Below are 20,024 nucleotides of genomic sequence, written 5' to 3' on the forward strand. Positions count from 1 at the left end.
ATCTTTCTTCTATCATTGACAGTCCCTCTAGGTTGTGGGCTGCTTGCCTGTGTTCCTGAGAAGCATCTACGGTACCAGTCTATAGAGTGTGTTTTCTTTAGTGAATTACCGGTATGTTTACCGGTAATAAACTTGCACTGTTTTATGTATATGTTTGATTACATACAGCCTTGTGACAGTTTTCCTGCATGTCATAAGCATTTGAATATAAATTAAAATGTTAAAATCAAATCTGATATTGTTTTACCTTTTATTTGGTGTGTGGAAGGTGTGCGGAAGAGGGGGTAGTCTTATACGGCGAGTATATAACAAACTCTGTATTTTGAGTGGAAATGTTAGGGGGTCGTCTTATACGCCCAGTCATCTTATACGCCGGCAAATACGGTATATAGAACCTGGTGTAATTACAATACTTAAATGGTTTAGTTAGACTTTTTAAAAGCTGATTACTGAAGATGCTATAATACATTAAGAATCCTAAAATACAAAGTTTTGTTGGCAAATCTGCATGTCCCCCTGGGCTCTTAAATAAATATAACCAAATCTTTATGAAAGAGACATTCCTTAGCAAATTAAAGCTGGAAATGTGTTAAGCTTTTGAAAATAGACCTTTTTGTGTCACACGTCTTTGATCTTGTTTGCTATTTTTATTTGAAGAAAATAAAATGGGGTGGGTTGTTCTTTAAAACCAAAGATACCAAAAAAGCAAAAACGGACGACCAAGTGGAGCCAGAGGAAGGTGCCCAGGCCCCTGAAGAAACCGAAACCAGTGTGGGGAAGCCAGGCAATGGGGAAGAGGAGAGCGAGGTGCCCAGCCTGCCCCTGGGACTGACAGGTAACCCGGCACGGACCCCAGATCTTTAAAATGCCGCGCCGCTCCCGATTATAAGATGTGAAGGAAGTTGTTACTTGTGCCTGGAAGAAGTAAATATTGACAGGAAATGGTTAATATCTTAAGTGCAGCTTTTATCTTTAGTTTTTGTTCTTTCTCTGGTCTTTCCTTTATTCCTGACAGTATTTTAAGAATGCACACCAACAGCTTCTGGGGTCCTTTGTTCCTTTGGTTTATCATTTTCCAAAGCTCATTCCATGCTGTAGGGGGAACATCATTGGCCCAGAGTCTGGAGACCAGCGGTTTAATACTGGCTTAGTAAGAAGGAAGGGGGAGGCAGGAATTAACATCGAAGAACTTGTGCCAAGTTAACCCCTTTGGCCCTTGTTTCTTTATCTATAAAGTCAAGAGTTTAGACTAGAATTAGTTGCTCTTAACCAAAAATGTCTAGGAGTCGCTTGAGTTGTTTGGTTTGGATTTTCTGTTAAAATACTGAGGGCCAGCCCCAGACCTGCCTGATCCGAATTGCAAAGATGGCAGCATTCTCATCCAGGGCAATTTTGTCTCCCAGGCGGGGTGACCAGCTCATCCTGGTTTGCCCAGAACATGACCAGTTTTAGCTTTGAAAGTCCAGCATCTCATAAACCTCCTCTCTCCCAGGGAAATCATGAGGGTTGGCCACCAACATTTCTGTCAGAACTGGGGCAGGCTACTGGCATCCCCTGGGTAGAGGTCAAGGATCTGCAGAACATCCTGTGTATAAAGGACAGCCTCTCGCAACAGAGCTCTCCAGCCCAAGGTGTCGGTTAGCCAGGCTGTGAGGAGTAGGGACTCCGCGTGGGAGGTCGCGGAGGCGAGGGCATTGGTGCTCCCTGCTGAGGAATGCACACCTGATACCGAGATCCAGTCCAACGGTCCGCCCGTATCTGACTCGGTTGTCTTTTGGGGGTGAGATTAACTTCACTCTTGGCTTTTATTATCCTCATTGTTTTCACTTTTTATTTCAGATTTCTTAAACATTTTATTTCTCTGCACTGCTGTCCCCAACCCCACCTTTGACATTTTAATTTCCTGCAAATCCCTTGGTTGTACTTCCTCTCTCCCTTACTCTTTTGTTACGTTAGGGGCTCTGGACATGGGCTTTAAATTGAGCAGCCATCAGCAGAGGGGACATTTTTAAAAGTGTAGGGTCTTTTTCTTAATATTACATGGGAATGGTTGGGATTTTGTCTTAGTGGAAGAAGCTCTAGTAAGTTTGACTGCAACCAATAATGCTTTCAATCAGCAAAACTAATTTAGACAATCTAGCTGAATTAGCCACTAAAAATGATAAATTTACTAATGATAAACTCTTCCGTTTAGGGGCTTTCGAGGACACTTCATTTGCTTCTCTCTCTAATCTTGTCAATGAGAATACTCTGCGGGCAATAAAAGAAATGGGCTTTACAAACATGACCGAAATCCAGCATAAAAGTGTCAGACCACTTCTGGAAGGCAGGTATGATTAACATGGACGCTTGGCCATTGGTATCTGTTTGTAGTGCTAGTTGTTTGCCCAGGAAAGTTTATGCCCAGGAACTACCAGTGTGTTCTTTGATGTGTATTGTGTTGGTTTACATATCCAACCTGCATTAAAGGCTTTAAATTACGTCCTGGTGTTGGAAGAAAAGTGTTCACTTCTGTTTCCTGGCATGATTCTTACTTCTGAGTTAGGTGCTTTACTCAGATGGTTGAATTCAGTGATAGAGAAGGTGGGAACTTGTCTTTCTCGATCCTGTTCTAGCCTTGAAGCCTAAAACACCTGTGATTGTGCGTGCTGGCTGCTGAGTAAGTACTTGGTGAATGAGTATACTGAGTGTCTCTCCTCCTTTCCCTTTTTAACATTAGGGATCTTCTGGCAGCTGCAAAAACTGGCAGTGGCAAAACCCTGGCCTTCCTCATCCCTGCAGTTGAACTCATTGTTAAGTTAAAGTTTATGTCCAGGAATGGAACAGGAGTTCTTATTCTCTCCCCTACTAGGGAACTGGCCATGCAGACTTTCGGTGTTCTTAAAGAGCTGATGACACGCCACGTTCATACATACGGGCATGCAGGTGAGAGAACACTGTGTAGTACTGTCTCATGTCTTGTGTCAGACAAACTTTACAACTAACAGTGTTTCTTTGTCTTGTTAGAATACTCCAGGGTTTATGTATAAAAACCTGCAGTGTCTGGTTATTGATGAGGCTGATCGTATCTTGGATGTTGGGTTTGAAGAGGAGTTAAAGCAGATTATTAAACTTCTGCCAAGTAAGTGGGTAGTATCTGTATGTAGTCTGCAAAGTGGTTGTTAGAAGCAGTGAGAGTTGTTTCTATATCAAAACTATTAATACCAGAATTTTAACACATTGCGGACGGATCACGAGAATTCTCGCTTCATATTACGCAGTGTTTTACCAAGTATCAGACTTTAAAAAGATATTGGCTTGTAAGAACATGTAATACATAACTTCAAAATGCAATGGGTATTTAATTTGAAAGCGTGCCTTTAACATTCATGTAAAACGTTTTTTGTACTCGTTCAATAGAAACTTAATCTGGCCACTGGGTAAAGCCAGCAATAAAACTGCTGGTCCCACCTTGGCTGGTTTGGCTCGGTGGTTAGAGTGTCAGCCTGCGGACGGGGGGTCCTGGGTTCGATTCCAGTCAAGGGTACATGCCCAGGTTGCAGGCTCGATCCCCAGTGGGGGGCATCCAGGAGGCAGCTGATCAGTGATTCTCTCACATCATTGATGTTTCTATCTCTCCCTCTCGCTTCCTTCCTGAAAGCAAAAATATATTTAAAAAAAAAGAAACTACTGGTCCACAATGTATTAATATAGCCAAGTGAAGTCGCTATGCCAATTAACCTTAGAGGCAGTTTGCAATATAAACATCAAACGTATTAGTAACTTAATACAGTGGTTTTGCCAAGTTAGAGGTTTAATGCAAGTTAAACAGTCCAAACATATGTCTCATTCCCACCCACCTCCCCCCACCCCTATTACCTTCACCTGGCACCTCCCAGACAGCTGTAGACTTGTAGCCTCCTGTGTGATGTTTCAGTTGTACATAGCTTGGTTATAGTACTTGTAACATTATAAACTGCTTACATCTGTAATAAGGCCATGATTCCATTCATTATACAATTTGTTTTTTAATGTTTTACTGGGATGTAATTGACATGATCTGTACATATTTTAAATACTCAGTTTGCTAAATGTTCACATTCCACCCATGAAACCATTATCACATCAATATAGTAAACATCTCCATAACCCCCTAAAGTGCGTTCATGCACCTTTGTACTCCCTCCCAGCCTCTGTAGGAGCAACCCTCACCTACTACCAACTACCAACAGCTGCTCACACACCTCTCTCTCCCATGCAGCTGTTGATCTGCTTTCTGTCACTGTAGATGTGTTTGTATTTTCTAGAGATTTATGAAGTTGCTACAAACATTCATCTACAACTTTTTTATGGGCACATATTTTCTTTCTCTTGGGTAACTACTGAGGAGTGGAGTAACTAGTTATTTAACTTGTACAATTTTTCATATCCTTCAGCAGCATACAGAAGTTCCAGTTCTACCTATTAAGTCTTAGGATGAACTTCAAACAGTTCTTTTCAAAATTGTTCTGGCTGTTCCCCTTTGCATTTCTGTATAAATATTAGAAGCAGTTTGTCAGTTTCTACTCCCTAAAAATACCTGGTTGGTTGGGATTTTATTGAATACCAGAGGCCCAGTGCACAAAATTCATGCATAGGTAGGGTCCCTAACAGCTGCTGACCGGGGCCTCTCTTCCCCTGGCCGCCTGCTGCCCCTGCCATGTTCCGCGCCGCCCCCAGTGGTCAGTGCACATCTAACTCCCGGTTGGTCAGACTCCTGCCTGTGGGGACAGTCTATATATTAGCCTTTTATTACATAGGATAGAGCATTGGTGAAAGGCAATATTGAGTCAGTTCAACCTATGAATAAGGTATATCTCCATTTATTAGCTCCTTAATTTCTAAGTACTTCATTAAAATTTCTATTTCGAATTGTTTATTGTATGTACAGATACGGTTGATTTTTGTATATCCATTTTATGTCTGGCAAGTAATTATTTCTATGTTCATCTGGACTGTTCAGCATGAACCTTCAGATGAAATGAGCCTGGATTTTCCTCATGGGCAGACATGTCAGCTACAAATAAAAAAAGTAAATTCTTCACTTAATATTTTTCTTGCCTGATTGCACTGGCGAGAACCTCAGGTACAACACAGAATAGAAGTAGTGAGACGAGATCTTTGTCTTGTTCCTGAGGTTAGTGGGGAAAGCATTCAGTCTCACCATGAAGTATGTTAGCTGTAGGTTTTTGTAAATGCCCCTTATCAGATTGTGGATGACCCCTTTTGTTCCTCGTTTGTTTAGATTTTTTAAACTCAGAAATAGATGGTAAATTCTGTCAAAAGCTTTTTCTGTATCTGCTGAAATGATCAGATTTTCTCCTTTACTCTGTTAATATGGTATATTGTGTTGGTTAATTTCCCAATGTTAAAGCAACCAGCTCTGCATTCACGGAATAAACCCTATTTAGCCATGCCTTATCCTTTTTCATATATTGCTGGATTCACTTTACTAAAGTTTTGTTTAGAAATTTTGCATTTCTGCTCATGAATCGTTGGGTTTGGATGTTGGGGTAATGGCTGGCTCCAAGGAATAAGCTGGGAAGTAAATTCCCTAGTGCCCTGGAGAGTGAGTGAAGAATCAGTAATATTTCTTCCATAAAAGTCTGCTAGAACTCACCACTGGAGGCGTTAGGGCTGTAGTTTTCTTTACATGAAGATTTTTTTTTTTAAATATATATATTTTTTATTGATACTTTACAGAGAGGAAGGGAAAGGATAGAGAGCTAGAAAACATCGATGAGAGAGAAACATCCATCAGCTGCCCCCTGCGCACCTCCCACTGGGGATGTGCCCGCAACCAAGGTCCATACATGAAGATTTTAAGTATAGTTTTTTTTTAATAGGTACAGGCTAGTCACGTTTTCTATTTCTTCTTAAGTGAGCTTTAGCAGTTTGTCTTTCAATCAAGGAAATTGTCCATTTCATCTAAGTTGTCAAGTTTATGAACATAAAGTTGTTTGTGATATTCCCTCAATCTCTGTAGTGTTACCGCATCTCCCATTCCTGATAGTCCTGCTTAGGAGCATTTGTAGTTGTGAGGCAGTTCTGTGGATCCCCTGAAAGGTTCGGATTACTCTTACGTGTATGTGTTTCAGCACGCAGGCAGACCATGCTCTTTTCTGCCACACAAACTCGCAGAGTTGAGGACCTGGCGAGGATTTCTCTGAAAAAGGAGCCATTGTATGTTAGTGTCGATGATGATAAAACTAATGCAACAGTGGATGGTCTTGAGCAGGTATTATTGTCAATACCTTACATGTTAATGAATGTGGGTACGTGTGTTTCCTTGTAATTGTTTGGAGTATCCTCCAGAAAGCTGTGGGTTCTTGAACTTTTAATTCAAATATAGTGAACTTGGGTATTGGATTGCTGGCTCTTCTAGCATAACGTAACTTGAACTCTAAATAATTTAATTAGCTCTCTTTACTGTCTCTTGTATTAAGAGACTAACCACTTAGGAAGCATCATTAACCACTATTTTAAAATGTTTAGGGATCTTGCTCTGAGTTAGAAGGTGGAGAGACTGGTTTCAGGCATGTAGCTGTGGAAAACTAGAAATGAGGTGACAGAGATCTAAACTAGGTTGATTAAAAATAGGACTTGAAGCCCTAGCCAGTTTGGCTCAGTGGATAGAGTTTCAGGCTATGGACTAAATGGTCCCAGATTCGATTCTGGTCAAGGGCACATGTCCAGTTTGGGGGCTCAATCCCCAGTAGGGGGCGTGCAGGAGGCAGCTGATCAATGATTCTCGTCATTGATGTTTCTCTCTCCCTCTCCCTTCCTCTAGGAAATCAATAAAAAAATATTTTAAAAAATTGGACTTGAAGATCGAGTCTTTGGTGAATAAAATATTTTCTGTAACAATTCAGCTTAAAACCTTTCGTTGGTGTTTTGTTATTTTTTAAATATATTCACCCATCTTTGTGCTCTTGTTTTGGACTATGTATATAAGCTGTGATTATTTGAGATGTTGCTATTAAAGAGTTTTCAAAAATGAATCATTGATATATCTTGAGAGTTCCAGTTAGTTGAGATATTAATATATTATGGTTGCAAGAACTGTTGATAACCAGTAATCTCAGAAATAATGAAAAGAATTCAGTGTCCAATGGTTACAGCCTGTTAAAGGAATCTAAAGAGCTTAAATTTGTCTTATTGTAGGGATGCTGTGTTATGATGGCAGGAATTTTACTGCAGGGAAAGCACAACAGTGTGGGCAGTGTCTCTTCATCATATTGGCTCATGGAGCTGCAAATGTCCGCTTGGTTACTTTGTGTCTGTTCATTTGAACTACTTCTAGGGATATGTTGTTTGTCCTTCCGAGAAAAGATTCCTCCTGCTCTTCACATTCCTTAAGAAGAACCGGAAGAAGAAACTCATGGTCTTCTTCTCATCTTGTATGTCTGTGAAATACCACTATGAGTTGCTGAACTACATCGATTTGCCTGTCTTGGCCATTCATGTGAGTGATGATGAGAAGTTCATTAAAATCAGGTTGTGCTGCCCTAGCCAGTTTGGCTCAGAGCGTCAGCCTGGGGACCGAAGGGTCCCAGGTTCAATTCCAGTCAAGAGCACGTACCTCGGTTGCAGGCTCCTCCCCAGCCAGGCCTTAGTCGGGGTTAGTGCAGGAGACAACCAGTCGATGTGTTCCTCTCACATTGATGTTTCTCTCTGTCTTTCCCTCTGTCTTCCACTCTCTCTAAAAATTAGTGGGAAAATATCCTTGGTTGAGGATTAACAACCAAAAGAAAAACAGGTTGTGCTTATCAAGGTGTATAAAGTGTGGGGTTTGAGGTCTGACTCCCCAGGTCAGCAACATTGGTGAGTGGTCCTCTATGGAGGGGGCTTGGCTGGGTTTTGAGGAATGAGAACCACAAGGAATAAGAGACACCATCCACTTGGAAAACAGGACACAGGCCAGGGAGTGAACTTGAAGTAAAGCAGGTTCACAGCTCCAGTTTGGGGTTCTACATCTGGACCTCCCAGCAGCTTCCTGTTTCCAGCTCTAACGGATGTTTGTATTCGATTCTAGGGAAGGCAGAAGCAAAATAAACGTACAACCACATTCTTCCAGTTCTGCAACGCGGATACAGGCATATTGTTGTGCACGGACGTGGCAGCCAGAGGGCTGGACATTCCTGAAGTCGACTGGATTGTTCAGTATGACCCTCCAGATGACCCCAAGGTAAGTGGCATCCTCGGGTGTCTCAGGATGGCAGTACGCAGGTGAGATTACTACCTATATACTCCTATAAAATAAAAGGGTAATATGCAAATTGACCCTAATGGCAGAACGACTAGTCTCTATGATGTGCACTGACCACCAGGGGTCAGTGCACTCCCACTGGGGAGCTCCGCTCAGCCACAAGCCAGGCTAATGACTGCGAGTGCAGCGGTGGTGGCAGGAACCTCTCCCGCCTCCTTGGCAGTGTTAAGAATGTCCAACTGCAGCTTATTCCCGCTCCCTGTGGGGAACAGTCCTAAGCTGACAGTCGGACATCACCCAAGGGCTCCCAGGCTGCCAGAGGGATGTCTGACTGCCAGCTTAGACCTGCTCCCCCCCACCCCCTGAGGAGCAGGCCTAAGCTGGCAGGTGGACATCCCCTAAGGGATCCCGGACTGCAAGAGGGCACAGGCCAGGCTGAGGGACACCCCCACACACACACACCCCAGTACACGAATTTTCATGCACTGGGCCTCTAGTAGATTATGTAAATTGTCAACTGGCATTTAATAATGTTTCAAAAAGCCATTTTGAGGATGAGGCACACTTACTGGTCATTTTACTAGACCGTAGAGCTCATGTGAATTTCATATCCAGCTTTCCTTTGGCCTCGGTCATCGTCCTATAACCTCTTTGGGGATAGGGCATGCAAAAGGAATTGACGGGGAGGGGCACCCCCTCATAAAGAATGCTGACCTGCCCACCACCACTAGTCCCGGGAATGCAGGCTGTCACGGGTGCCTGTCAGGCTGTGTGAACTCAGATGTTCTCTCTCTACCAAAGGAATACATTCATCGAGTGGGAAGAACTGCCAGGGGCCTAAACGGAAGGGGGCATGCCTTGCTCATTTTGCGTCCTGAAGAATTGGGTTTCCTTCGTTACCTGAAGCAATCCAAGGTAAAGGTCTTTGCTTGGGAGTCTTAAGTTGGAACAGATCCTCTTTGTGGAATTGTTGGCCAGTGCAGGTGGCCTCGAAGTGTCGAGGAGTCATGACTCATTGCAGTGCTCCTGGAACAGTTGTTACAGATGTGGAACAGATGTGGTTTTGGGGGGGCTGGCCCAGGAAATGTGAACTGAAAGGACTACCCCTGTGGCTTAATCTTGAGTTCCGTGTTGTCAGCCTGTGTCCCTCGCCTCCTCCCAGTCCTGCGGCCTGTTTGAAACCACCTCCCCTCCTGTTAAACCCCTCACACCTGACCGTCGCTGCCTCCTGCTCCCCTCCCCGCAGTCTTCTCTGCATCTTTTTCTCGGGCATCTTTCCTGCTTACCTCCCCAAAGCAGTGGGGCCCTCATTCACTCCTGCCCCTTCCTCCTCCTCTCGCTCCTACTCCTTTTGTCCCTCATTCATCAGCTGGTTTGTCTTCAGTCTCTCCCTTGCAGTCAGCTCTTTACCAGCTCAAGTCATTCACTAAGAAAAATAACTTCAGCCCGAAACCCACTGTCCCAGCACCCCTCCAGCCTGGCTACTGCCTGTTGCCTTTCTTCTGTCTGCATTTTGAATCGTGATTTATATTTTCTCCATTTTTCCACTCACCCTGTGTCCAGTGCATCCACCAAACCTGAATTCATTGTAACTGTGAGTGGCCTCCGTTGCTGGGTGTGGTGGATGCTCACCAGGCTTGCTCGTCCTTGCATTTGCCTCCTTGTCAGCTCCCTGCAGTCTTGCCAGGTGAATTTTCCTCATTCCACAACTCCGCGCAGCTTTCCAGAATTGCCACTAGACTTGGCACTTTCTCTCTGGAATGCCCTTTCCTGGTTCTCTAGACTGCCTCTGGCTTCAGCTAGCTGTGTCTGTTCTGGGAAGCCAGCCCTGACCTCCATGTCCCCACAGCTGTGCTGGCAGCTGCGTCCTCCCAGCACCCAGCACAGGTCTGGCCCTCTTCCACTTACCTAGTCAGTGACGGCTACTAAGAGGGCCTTCCCTGGGAGCTTGTGGTCGTCGTGACCCGGTGTCCCACACTCAGTCAGAGGGCGGGTGGCGATGGGGCCGCTCTGGCATGGAGAGCTAGGGGTCCTCTGCCTAGAGCTCCACGCCTTTCCATAGGGAGCCTGTTTAGAGAGAGGGCTTCCTTGACGCATGCCTGTAAAATTCCTCACCTTTCCTCCACTGTTTGTAGGACTTTTCACTTTCTCTTCATCTAAACATGTGAGTGGTGACCCATCCTAGTTCACTGACCTTCACGCTTTGTTTTCTAGGTCCCGTTAAGTGAGTTTGAGTTTTCCTGGTCCAAAATTTCTGACATCCAGTCCCAGGTATGCTTTCTTCCGGCAGCCTCAGCTCGTCCCGGCATTGCCTCTGCATGTCCCTCGGCGGGCATTGCGTCCTGGGGACCTTAGCACTGGGAAGTGTGCACTGTGGTCAGTCTGCTTTCTCGCTGTGCAGGTTACCACACACCTGCTCTGCGTCGGCTCAGGCCAGGCCACACAGGAACTTTGTAATCATTCTTACTGTGGCATGATTTTGCAAATGTTGCAAAGCTTGGAACAAGTGTATGGGCACAAATGTTTTCTTACGGTGGTTTTTCTAATATATGTGAAATCTGCTGTTTTATTAAAACCAATGTTTCTTTCCATTTCAGCTTGAAAAATTGATTGAAAAGAACTACTTCCTTCATAAGTCAGCCCAGGAAGCGTATAAGTCGTACATTCGAGCATATGACTCCCATTCTCTGAAACAGATCTTTAACGTTAACAACTTAAATTTGCCTCACGTTGCTCTGTCATTTGGCTTCAAGGTGCCTCCTTTTGTTGATCTGAGTATCCTTTTCTTTGTTGTGATGAATTGGTGCAGGAATTACGGGACAAGAGCTGCTCGGGCATGTGGGCGTAGCACTGGGTAGGTGGGTGGGTGGGTGCTCTGGCTGGGAATGGAGGCGCCGTGCTCGGCCTGGTCACTGCATGTCAGGCAGGGATAGTGACGGGAGTGAGATTGACAGAAACATGGCAGTTGTGACTTGGGCCTTTAGAAAAGTCAAAGGAATTTCACTGGCAGAGCCCGAGGGAGCTGTGCAGTCTGGGGAGAAGCGGGGGATTGCAGGCTCGGCTGCTGTCCAGGTTCGGGTTAGCTGTGTGAGGTCTGGAGGTTAGGATGCCCTCAAGCCAAAGAGAGAAGACGGAACCTTTCAAAGAGCTTCTATCCTTAGAGCCATTAAAGGATTTCATACAAGGAAGTTGCAAGATCAGCAAAAGAAAGGAAAACTTAAGTGCTACTCAAGATAAAAGGCACAGGGGGTATCTCAGTTGCTTCTGTTGTAATTTATAATCACATTTTCATCAGAAGAAACAGCAGCTAAAGCAGGCCTGTTCATCAACGCTGGACCGTAGCTCCTAAAGGAGAAAGCCGGATTTGGGTTGCATCCCTGTGGGCGTTGCGTAAACGCCTGCATGTTGAATCTTTACTTGTTCAAGCATTCCTGAGTGAGCCCAGTGGAGGTGAAAGTCATTTGTTTTGACACAGGAAGTATATTTTGTGTTCCTATAAACTTGCTGATTTACCTCTGTATTTCTTACAGGTAATTGTCTTGAGTTCTATTGTGTGGAGAAAATAATGAATGACTAATCTACTGGACTTACACTGACTCCCCTAATTTTAGTCCACAGTCACAGGGCACTCCTGATGTCCTGCAGATGTGTTGTGTAGGCTCATGTCACACGTTTCCGTGGCTCAGGGAGGGTGAGGTGGAGGGCCAGCAGGGTGTGTGCTGCTTGGTCCCCGTGGCGTTGTGAGGTTGGAGTGCTCTCTCTGTGTTGCTTGATTTCCTTAACGTGCACCTGCAGATGTGAACAGCAATGACGGCAAGCTGAAGAAGAGAGGCGGCGGCGGTGGGTTCGGCTACCAGAAGCCCAAGAAAGTGGAGAAGTCCAAAATCTTCAAGCACATTAGCAAGAAGTCGTCCGACGGCAGGCAGTTCTCTCACTGAAGTTGTCCTTCCACCTTCGGGGCTCAGTCCTGAGAGGAGTGTTTTTTCTTGCTCTAACTTTTCCATCTCATCTGTCATTGTTTTAATTCTTTTTGTACCTTTTCTTCTGGTGTCTGAATATTTTGTGACATGAATTGCTATAGGACCTGCTGAAACGGGCAGGTCACCAGTACACTGGAGGCGGTTTGGGGTGACAGTGCAGGAAACTGGGTTTTTTGTTTTGTTGTTTCTTAGACCTTAACGGTAGTTCCTGATCCCTCCTGAAAGTGCTGCCATGTGAAAGGACAGAGCTTTTGGAAGTACCTAAGAAGCACCTTCAACTAAAGGTGGCAGGGTTTTTATATACGCCAGATTTTGAAACAGCCTTTCCCCGTTTTGTTTTAAGAGCAAGAAACGAGGTGTTGTGCTTTGAGTAAAATGCCCGTTTGGAGTTGGGGGAGAGCTGAGATTTCTGGCTCGTTTGCACCGATGCAGGTGTGGTGTCTGCTGCTCCATGTGATTAGCAAAGACCTTTTAAAACAAATGGTGACAGAGTGACGACACCCATTCAGCCTTGTTTCCGGTGGGGCTTGTTTGGGGTTTAGTGAGCTCTTCCAACTCGACTCCTTAGCAGGTAAAGCATCTTTTGGAGAAAAAAAATTGCTTTTTCCAGATCCATGAAATATGAGCAGGGGTCAGAGGGGGCAGGAGTTTAGTCACATGTGGTTTTCTGCTGTGGGACTCCTGATCTGTGTTTTATGTTTTATTTCTATGCTCTATAACTGCCAATGGTTATTCCAATTTAAAACCAAAGTTGCTGGCATCGCTTGCTGTTGTGCCTGTTGATATTGTAGACTCTTGTGAAATACAAGGACACTGAGAACGTCAGGTGGAGAGGAAACCGCTGGATGGAGAGCATTCAGAGGGACCGGGAGGAGTGGGATCCTGCGGCCGGCCTGACCGCTGTCCCATCGCGGGCCTCGCAGGCACAGCCCTGGACTGCTGGACTCCTGACATTTAACCACTGCTTCTCTATCCAGTAACTTGTTTTTCTTTTTTTCAGAAATAATCACGTTTCAAAAATATATACAAAGCAAAGGGAAGAATATTTAATCACTGAACATAAATAAAGACTGAATATTTTGTTATATATCCTTCCAGTGTTTTATATACATTAAATGTTTTTATCAAAAGTGAAATTCTCTACCCACTATTTGTGACCAGCTTATTTTATAACGTTATTTTCCCATGTCATTAAATAATTACATCAGTTTTGTGTTTCATTTATTAAGATGCTTTGTTAACCATCCTGGGTCTGCCAGGATTTGGGTTCTAGATACCTGTTTGTCCCAGTCTGGTTACCTTATCAGTGTGTCTGAGAGAAGATAGAAAGGTAGTTCTTACTGTAATAAAGATGGTTCCTGCTATAATAAAGTACCTGATTTCTGGTACTTCCTGAGAGTCCTGCATGAGGTTCTGCTGGCCGGGTGGTCCAGGTGGTCCAGGTGGGGCACCCAGGCCCTTTTCTCCTGGCCAGGATTCAGGCTGAGGGAGCCAGTGCTGGAATCAGATACGAGGTCCGGGCAACACCTGCAAGGCTTACCTGTGCGAGGAGGAGGCGCCTCGGGTGCCTGTGTTGAGACAGGTGTGTGGCTATTGAGAGGCGTTGGCCAGGAGCTTAGGCGGGAGCCAGCAGACCACATGCAAAGGAAACCTTTGGTCCTCCGGGCTGCAAACAGTAAGTCATCGCTATATCTAACTTATTTTCATCTTAACAGGCCAGGTTATTGTAAGTGCGGAATTCAAGGTACCCAGAAGAGGGTTATTTATTGAGCTCCATGTAGCACTTAAATGAACACAGTGGAACCAGAGTGACTGGATTCAAATTCCAGCTGTGCCTCCTCCTTTTCTGGGCCTGTTAAAGGAGTAAAACAGCAATAAACCAACTTCACAAGGTGGTGCCAATGAGTGAGCTAACAAAGTGCTCAGGGCAGGGCCCGGCACCAGGTGCCCACCTGTTAGCTGCCTGTTACTATGTACATCCCGCATGAGACGTTGGTTGCCCAGCAGTGTCAGGGACAGGGACCCATCCCAAGTCCTGAGCCAGAGTGGGCCTTCGGAGCACAGACAGGAGTTCTGACAGTCTGGGTGCCCCGGGACCCTGACGATCAGACCCAGGGTTCAGAGAGCGCTCCAGCCCCGCAGCACCTCCCTAAGGCAGCGACCACGTGGGTGAATGCAGTTCCCGGGGCTACTGTCACTGGGTGTCGTGGAGGGAACGACGCAGTGCGTGCGGGTAACCCCGAGTCCATGAGGGAAAGCCTGTTGGGAAGGGGCCAGGGGACACACTCCTGAGCCCCTCAGGAGCCTGGTTACAGTCTAGGGGGGCACAGGTGCCGAAACGATTGTGCAGTTTTCCAAGTGGGATAGGTGCAGATGCAGAGAAACAGTCCGGCTGTTGCTAAGCCTGGGGATTGATTGTTGGAAGGGACACTGCTCCTTCCCATTGGAATTCGGTGATTGGTTTTGTCCCAGGGAAATGGTTGATCTGGAGCAGGGCAGGGATGTGTCCAAGGAAGACCAAGGCAAGCCCCACCTTCCAGGAGAAGCCGGTCTGGGTCGGGGGGCGGGGGGGAGGCAGGAAGACGTGGGCCCTCGGCCTCACTCAGCCTCCAGAGGGGCGTCCGCGCGGAGAGGCAGGGCGGGCAGTCACCGGACCTTCCAGGGCAGCGGGTCCAGGCCTGGCGGGGCTGGTGGGAATCCTGCCTCCGCCACCACTGAGGCTTTGAGCAGTTGCTTCCCTCGCTGTGCCTCAGTTTCCTCATCTGTACAAAGGGAGCAAGTACTGGGATCTGCAGGATGACATGCACCGATGCCCTGGGAACACTTAGCACAGAATCGGGACGTCAGCTCTCAGAAATGACAGCTGCTGACGCTGTTACCTGAATGCAGGGGAGCGGGCGGGCGTCAGGAAAGAAGGAAAGGGCGCTTTCCAGGGCTTCCCTGTCTGGAGTCTGTCTCTGTGGTTCCTGAGTCTCCCAGCAGAGGGCGTGCGGCCAGGGGCGCCTCCACGTCGGCCCGGCGGGGCTGGGGGTGGGTGGGTGTTTTGCTGGCAGAGGAGGGCTCCAGGGGTCCTCGCCCTCCTGGACGAAAGGCCCGCGGAGGGCGAGAGCGGGGACCGAGGCTGCCAGGCCCGTCCTCAGAGCAGGCCCGGGGAGGCCACGGGGTTTCTGACCCGGAGACCAGGCTCACGCTCCCTGCTTTCCACGCTTGAACTTGGAGCCTCCCTCAGCCCGCGCCGGACGGTGGTGTCCTGGTGTTACGAAGAGGAGGGGAAGGCATCAGAGGGCCCGTGATCGCTCAGAGGCGGCCGGAGGCCTGGAGACCACGGTCCCGTCGGTGGGGCAGCTCCAGGGCTGGCGGCTCCCGCTTCCCCGGGAGGGGTGCTGTGTCCCAGGCGCAGGCCCCTGGGAACCTGACCCAAACCGGTGCTGGGTGCTGGGCGAGGGCAGAGGCAGGTGCGCAGTAAGCATGGCTGCCTGGCGGCTCTGATTGAGGGAAAGCAACACCCCATCTGAGCATGTACTAAGGGCAGGACGCGCCCTGGCGGTGGTGCAGTGGTTAGAGCCTCGGCCTGCGTACTGAAGGGGGGCGGGTTGGATTCCTCTGGGTTGTGGTTCATGCCCCACTCCCAGTCAGGGTGCGTGTGGGAGGCAACCAGTCAATGTGTCTCTCACATCCATGTTTCCTTCGCTCGCTCTCTCTTCCCCTCCCTCTCCCTCTCTCCCTTTCTCTCTCCCTCCCACTCTCTTTGAAAAGCAATGGGAAAATATCCTCTCGGGTGAGGATTAACAACAAAACAAAGAACAGGAGGCTCGGGGTGCAGGGGTGATTCCAACTCCATTCTAGAAGCTTAGTGTGAGGGGGAGATGAAACAAATGGGGGGACAGTGTGCTAAAAGGAGAGCATAACCATCTCCAAGGACTAAAGGATGAGGACCGCTTTGGGGAGGTGTGACGTCAGCGCTGAGCCTTGCAGGATGCCTTACCTGGAGCAACTGGGTGAAGAAGGGAGGAAACAAGGTGTTTAGGCACCCAGCGCAGCATGGGCAGAGGCGGGAGCAGCTGGGCAGAGGCGGGAGCAGCTGGGCAGAGGCGGAGCAGCTGGGCAGAGGCAGGAGCAGCTGGGCAGAGGCGGGAGCAGCTGGGCAGAGGCAGAGCAGCTGGGCAAAGGCGGGAGCAGCTGGGCAGAGGCGGGAGCAGCTGGGCAGAGGGAGAGCAGCTGGGCAGATAAATGGTTAAGCAAATGTAGTTTATATGTGTCAATGGAATGTTATCCAGCTATGAAAAGAAGTGACACTTTGCTACACGCGTGGCTCCCACCTGCGTCCAAGCACCCTTCACTCCCCATTTGCATCAGTGGACTTGCTACCCAACTAGTGTCCTTCCTCCAATTTGGTCCCAATGCTAACCCATCGGATAAACTGCTGGTAAGATAATACTCCCAAACGCTCAAACCCCGCGGGGGCAGGATGGTGGCACATGTCCTGGCACCTTCTCTCAAGCTCCCGCCATAACGTGCCAACGCCCCGGAGGGGAAAGGGCAAGTGCCATGGGACAGTCGGTCAAAGCTCATAAAACCACTGCACATGCGGTGAAACTGGGGTCACTGTTATTTTGTTTATTTGCTAATCCTCACCTGAGGCTGTTTTTCCACTGGTTTTTAGGGAGAATGGAAGAGAGAGGGAAAGACAGAGAGAAGCATCGATGTGAGAGAAACACGTCCATTGGTTGCCTCCTGCATGTGCCCTGACCAGGGCAGGGCTGGGGAGGAGCCTGCAACCAAGGTACATGCCCTTGACTGGAATCAAACCCGGGACTCTGATCCGCAGGCCAAAGCTCTGTCCTCTGACACAAACCAGCTAGGGCAGGTCGCTGTTCTTTACAGCAAAGTGAAAACTAGTGGGTTTTGTTAAAATAAGTAAAATCAGTCGGGTTTTCAATGATCGGCATCAAGTATTACTATGAAATCTCCACCCCACTGGCCCCAAAATTACTCAGGGTCACCTATACTCACATGTACTACATCGTGTCCCTCTTCTGCTCCACTATGCCCAGTTGTCCCTCACCATTTGTGGACATTGGATGTCTCAGCGGACCATCAAAGCTCTCCCAAATCTAATGTCCAACCACAACCGAGCTGATCCACACCATAGCCATAGCTCCCTCACACCCTCCAACAATGTCTGCGTTGCCCACACAAAACTCCTATTTCACAAAGTAGGGGTGTTCATTCTCAAACCACTTGAGCAACTCCTTCTACCTGGAGCTCCCGGCGTTGTTCCCCCGCCTTCTCAAATCCTATTTATCAGCAAGTCCCTGCTCCTCTGCCAGGAAGTCTCCCTCCCTACTTGCCCCATTGATGTTTTCCTGTGATGGTTGGATGTGGTTTCTGAATGGTAACTTACAACTCTTCATTAGTAATCATCTTGTATTGCTATCAACCTATTGAATGTGCATTTCTTCTGTCCATCAAATTGTGTCGTCTGCCTCCCACCTCCTCAGGCTGTCGCAGGTGGGGTTTCCCAGGACACAGGTGCTGAGATGGAGACTAGTGTGCAGGAAGTTTATTGGGGTGTGACGTAGGAGGGAACATCACGCTCAGGGGTGAAGATGAGAGGTTTGGGCTGAATTAGAAGCTGAGTTATGATGTAGTCTCAATAAAAGTCTCAGCTAAGCCCACTGTGGGGTTCCAAAGCTGAGATGACCCCTTGGGAAAAGGGGGTCAGGACGATACTCCGTGTTGATCATGGCTGAGGGCTGCTTCTAGAAGGGGTTGCAACCTTGGGCAAGGGACTCCCTTAAGAGGAAGTAATTCCAGAAGAAGCTGGGGGTGGAGGACTGTTTGTGTCAGTCTCCCCAGCAGGCAAGGGAACAGGTCCTTCTGTCTTAAAGGGGGATCTGGGTGTCGACTGTGATGGCTTAAGAAGGAAGTGCGGAGAGAAAGGGGGAGAATGGAGGGCGAAGGGGAAAGAAAGGAATGGAGTTCCCTTGTTACCTGTCAGCTCCTGTTTGGAGCAGAATGTGAGAAGGTGGCCCTCCCTTACTAGGGAGGGCGGGGCAAGGAGGCAAGAAGACCCCTGTGCAGTGCAGTGCTGGTTCTGACCCGAGGCGCGGTGCTGGCCGCGGGCTGAGCTGCCTCTGCATCCAAGCCTGTCTGGCTCCTGAGTCCCCTTCGCTCAGCTGGCACAGGGAGCATCGTCATTGCTCAGGGAGTACCTGAGATGCTGAAGGAACAGGGGTGCACTGCTCTCTTTGTAACCCTTAGAGACGGAAAGAAATAATTCACAGAAGAAAATAATCTGGCACAACAAACTGTATTTTTAAAGGTAAAAGTTAAGTTCGCTCAAAGTGAGAGTATCCAGAGACCAGACTTTCTGTAAAGCCCAGGAAAAAAGAAAAAAAAGGAAAGCTGACAGGCCCAGTCTGACTGCTCGATGGCATTTAAAACTGCTCTCACAGCCCACAGGCTCAGCGCTTACCGAGCACAGTTCCATTTCTCTTGCTTCTTCCTTCATGTGTAGAATGGAGTTGCCACAAGTATCTCATAAGGTTGTGAAATGAAATGTATTAATTTAGATAAAGTGCTTAGAACAATGCCTGCCACGCAGTAAGGGTCAATAGGGTGTGTAAGAAAGGGGGGGAGTGGATGGAGACTGGCTGGGAACCTATCGTAGACGGGTGGTTCTCGAAGTGTGGCAGCAGCAGGATCCCCTGGGAGCTCCATAGAGCTGCAAAGACCTAACGGGGAACGGGCCAGCACCTGCACTTCTGCAAGCCCTCCAGGCGGCTGTCGAACATCAAAGTCGCAGAACTGGTGCCTTAGACCATCCGGAGGCGGCGCTGTGTCAGCTGTGACACAGCAGCTCTTCTCAGCCCTGTCCTCACTGCCTCCCTGACTGCCAACGTGTTTGGTTTTTCAGGGTTTTGTTTGAAACTCTGTATTTCCTTCCTCTTTTGCTGTATCTTCACTTCTGCTTGGCTTTGTGATTAGCAGATCCCTGCTCCTCACTTTCTACGATCTGATATCCTCCCTAACATCCGGAAACGCTTCAGCTGTTCTCCACCTTCAGTGACCTGGCTCTTGGCTATCTCCCTCACTTCACTCATCATGCAGGCGTGCAGGTTTACTGAGGCACACCAGGAACTGGGAGGAAGAAGGGGGAGAAGCTCGGCCATATCCCCAGGACCCTGCCGTCTAGTGGAGAGACCGTGTGTCCCTGTCCCGGGACTGGTATGAGCGGCAGCCAGAGCAAGGCTATCAGCTGAGTCTGGGGATTGGGCAGAGGTGCAATCAGGACCAGCTTCTTAAAGGAGGTAACACTTGGTTTGAGACTTGATGAACCAACAGAAAAAGAGTCTGATAAAATGATATGAAAAATCATCTATAAGAAAAGAAGGGAAATAATATCAAAGAATAAATGCTTTTTAATAAAAACAAAACAAAAAACCATACGCGGGAGATACGTTGAGTCCTCTTCCAAAGAGAAATAGGAAGGTCAGCTGACTAAAGATAGAAATGTTCTACCCAGGTTTTCTTTTTTAAAATGTTTTCGTTGATTTCAGAGGAAGGAAGGGAGAGGAAGAGAGAGAGAGAGAAACATTGATCAACTGCCTCCTGCACATTCCCTACTAGAGGGCAAGCCTATAACCCAGGCATGTGCCCTGTGGATTTGAACTGGTGACCTCCTCCTGGTGCATGGGATGATGCTCAACCAATTGAGCCACACTGTCAAGGCTACTCATGTTTTCTTTTTTTATTATTATTCTTTTTTTTAATTTATTTATTTTGTTTTTTAAATTTTGCTTAGCGGCTCGCAC

General features: G+C 47.5%; 1 protein-coding gene across 1 annotated transcript in view; it reads left to right on the top strand.

The window, feature by feature from the left end:
* The window catches only part of DDX18 (DEAD-box helicase 18), a 17,676-nt gene extending 5,459 nt beyond the window's left edge, over positions 1-12,217 (top strand). The window contains 11 exon segments of the mRNA XM_006779540.2: positions 695-835; positions 2,195-2,330; positions 2,720-2,966; positions 2,968-3,121; positions 6,117-6,256; positions 7,322-7,483; positions 8,054-8,206; positions 9,029-9,142; positions 10,442-10,498; positions 10,825-11,002; positions 12,023-12,217. Of these exon segments, the coding sequence (XP_006779603.1) occupies positions 695-835; positions 2,195-2,330; positions 2,720-2,966; positions 2,968-3,121; positions 6,117-6,256; positions 7,322-7,483; positions 8,054-8,206; positions 9,029-9,142; positions 10,442-10,498; positions 10,825-11,002; positions 12,023-12,165 (1,625 nt within the window). The 3' untranslated portion in view covers positions 12,166-12,217.
* Positions 12,218-20,024: the final 7,807 nt, after the last annotated feature.

Source organism: Myotis davidii, unplaced genomic scaffold (genome assembly GCF_000327345.1).
Source record: "Myotis davidii unplaced genomic scaffold, ASM32734v1 scaffold3, whole genome shotgun sequence".
Taxonomy (NCBI): Eukaryota; Metazoa; Chordata; class Mammalia; order Chiroptera; family Vespertilionidae; genus Myotis; species Myotis davidii.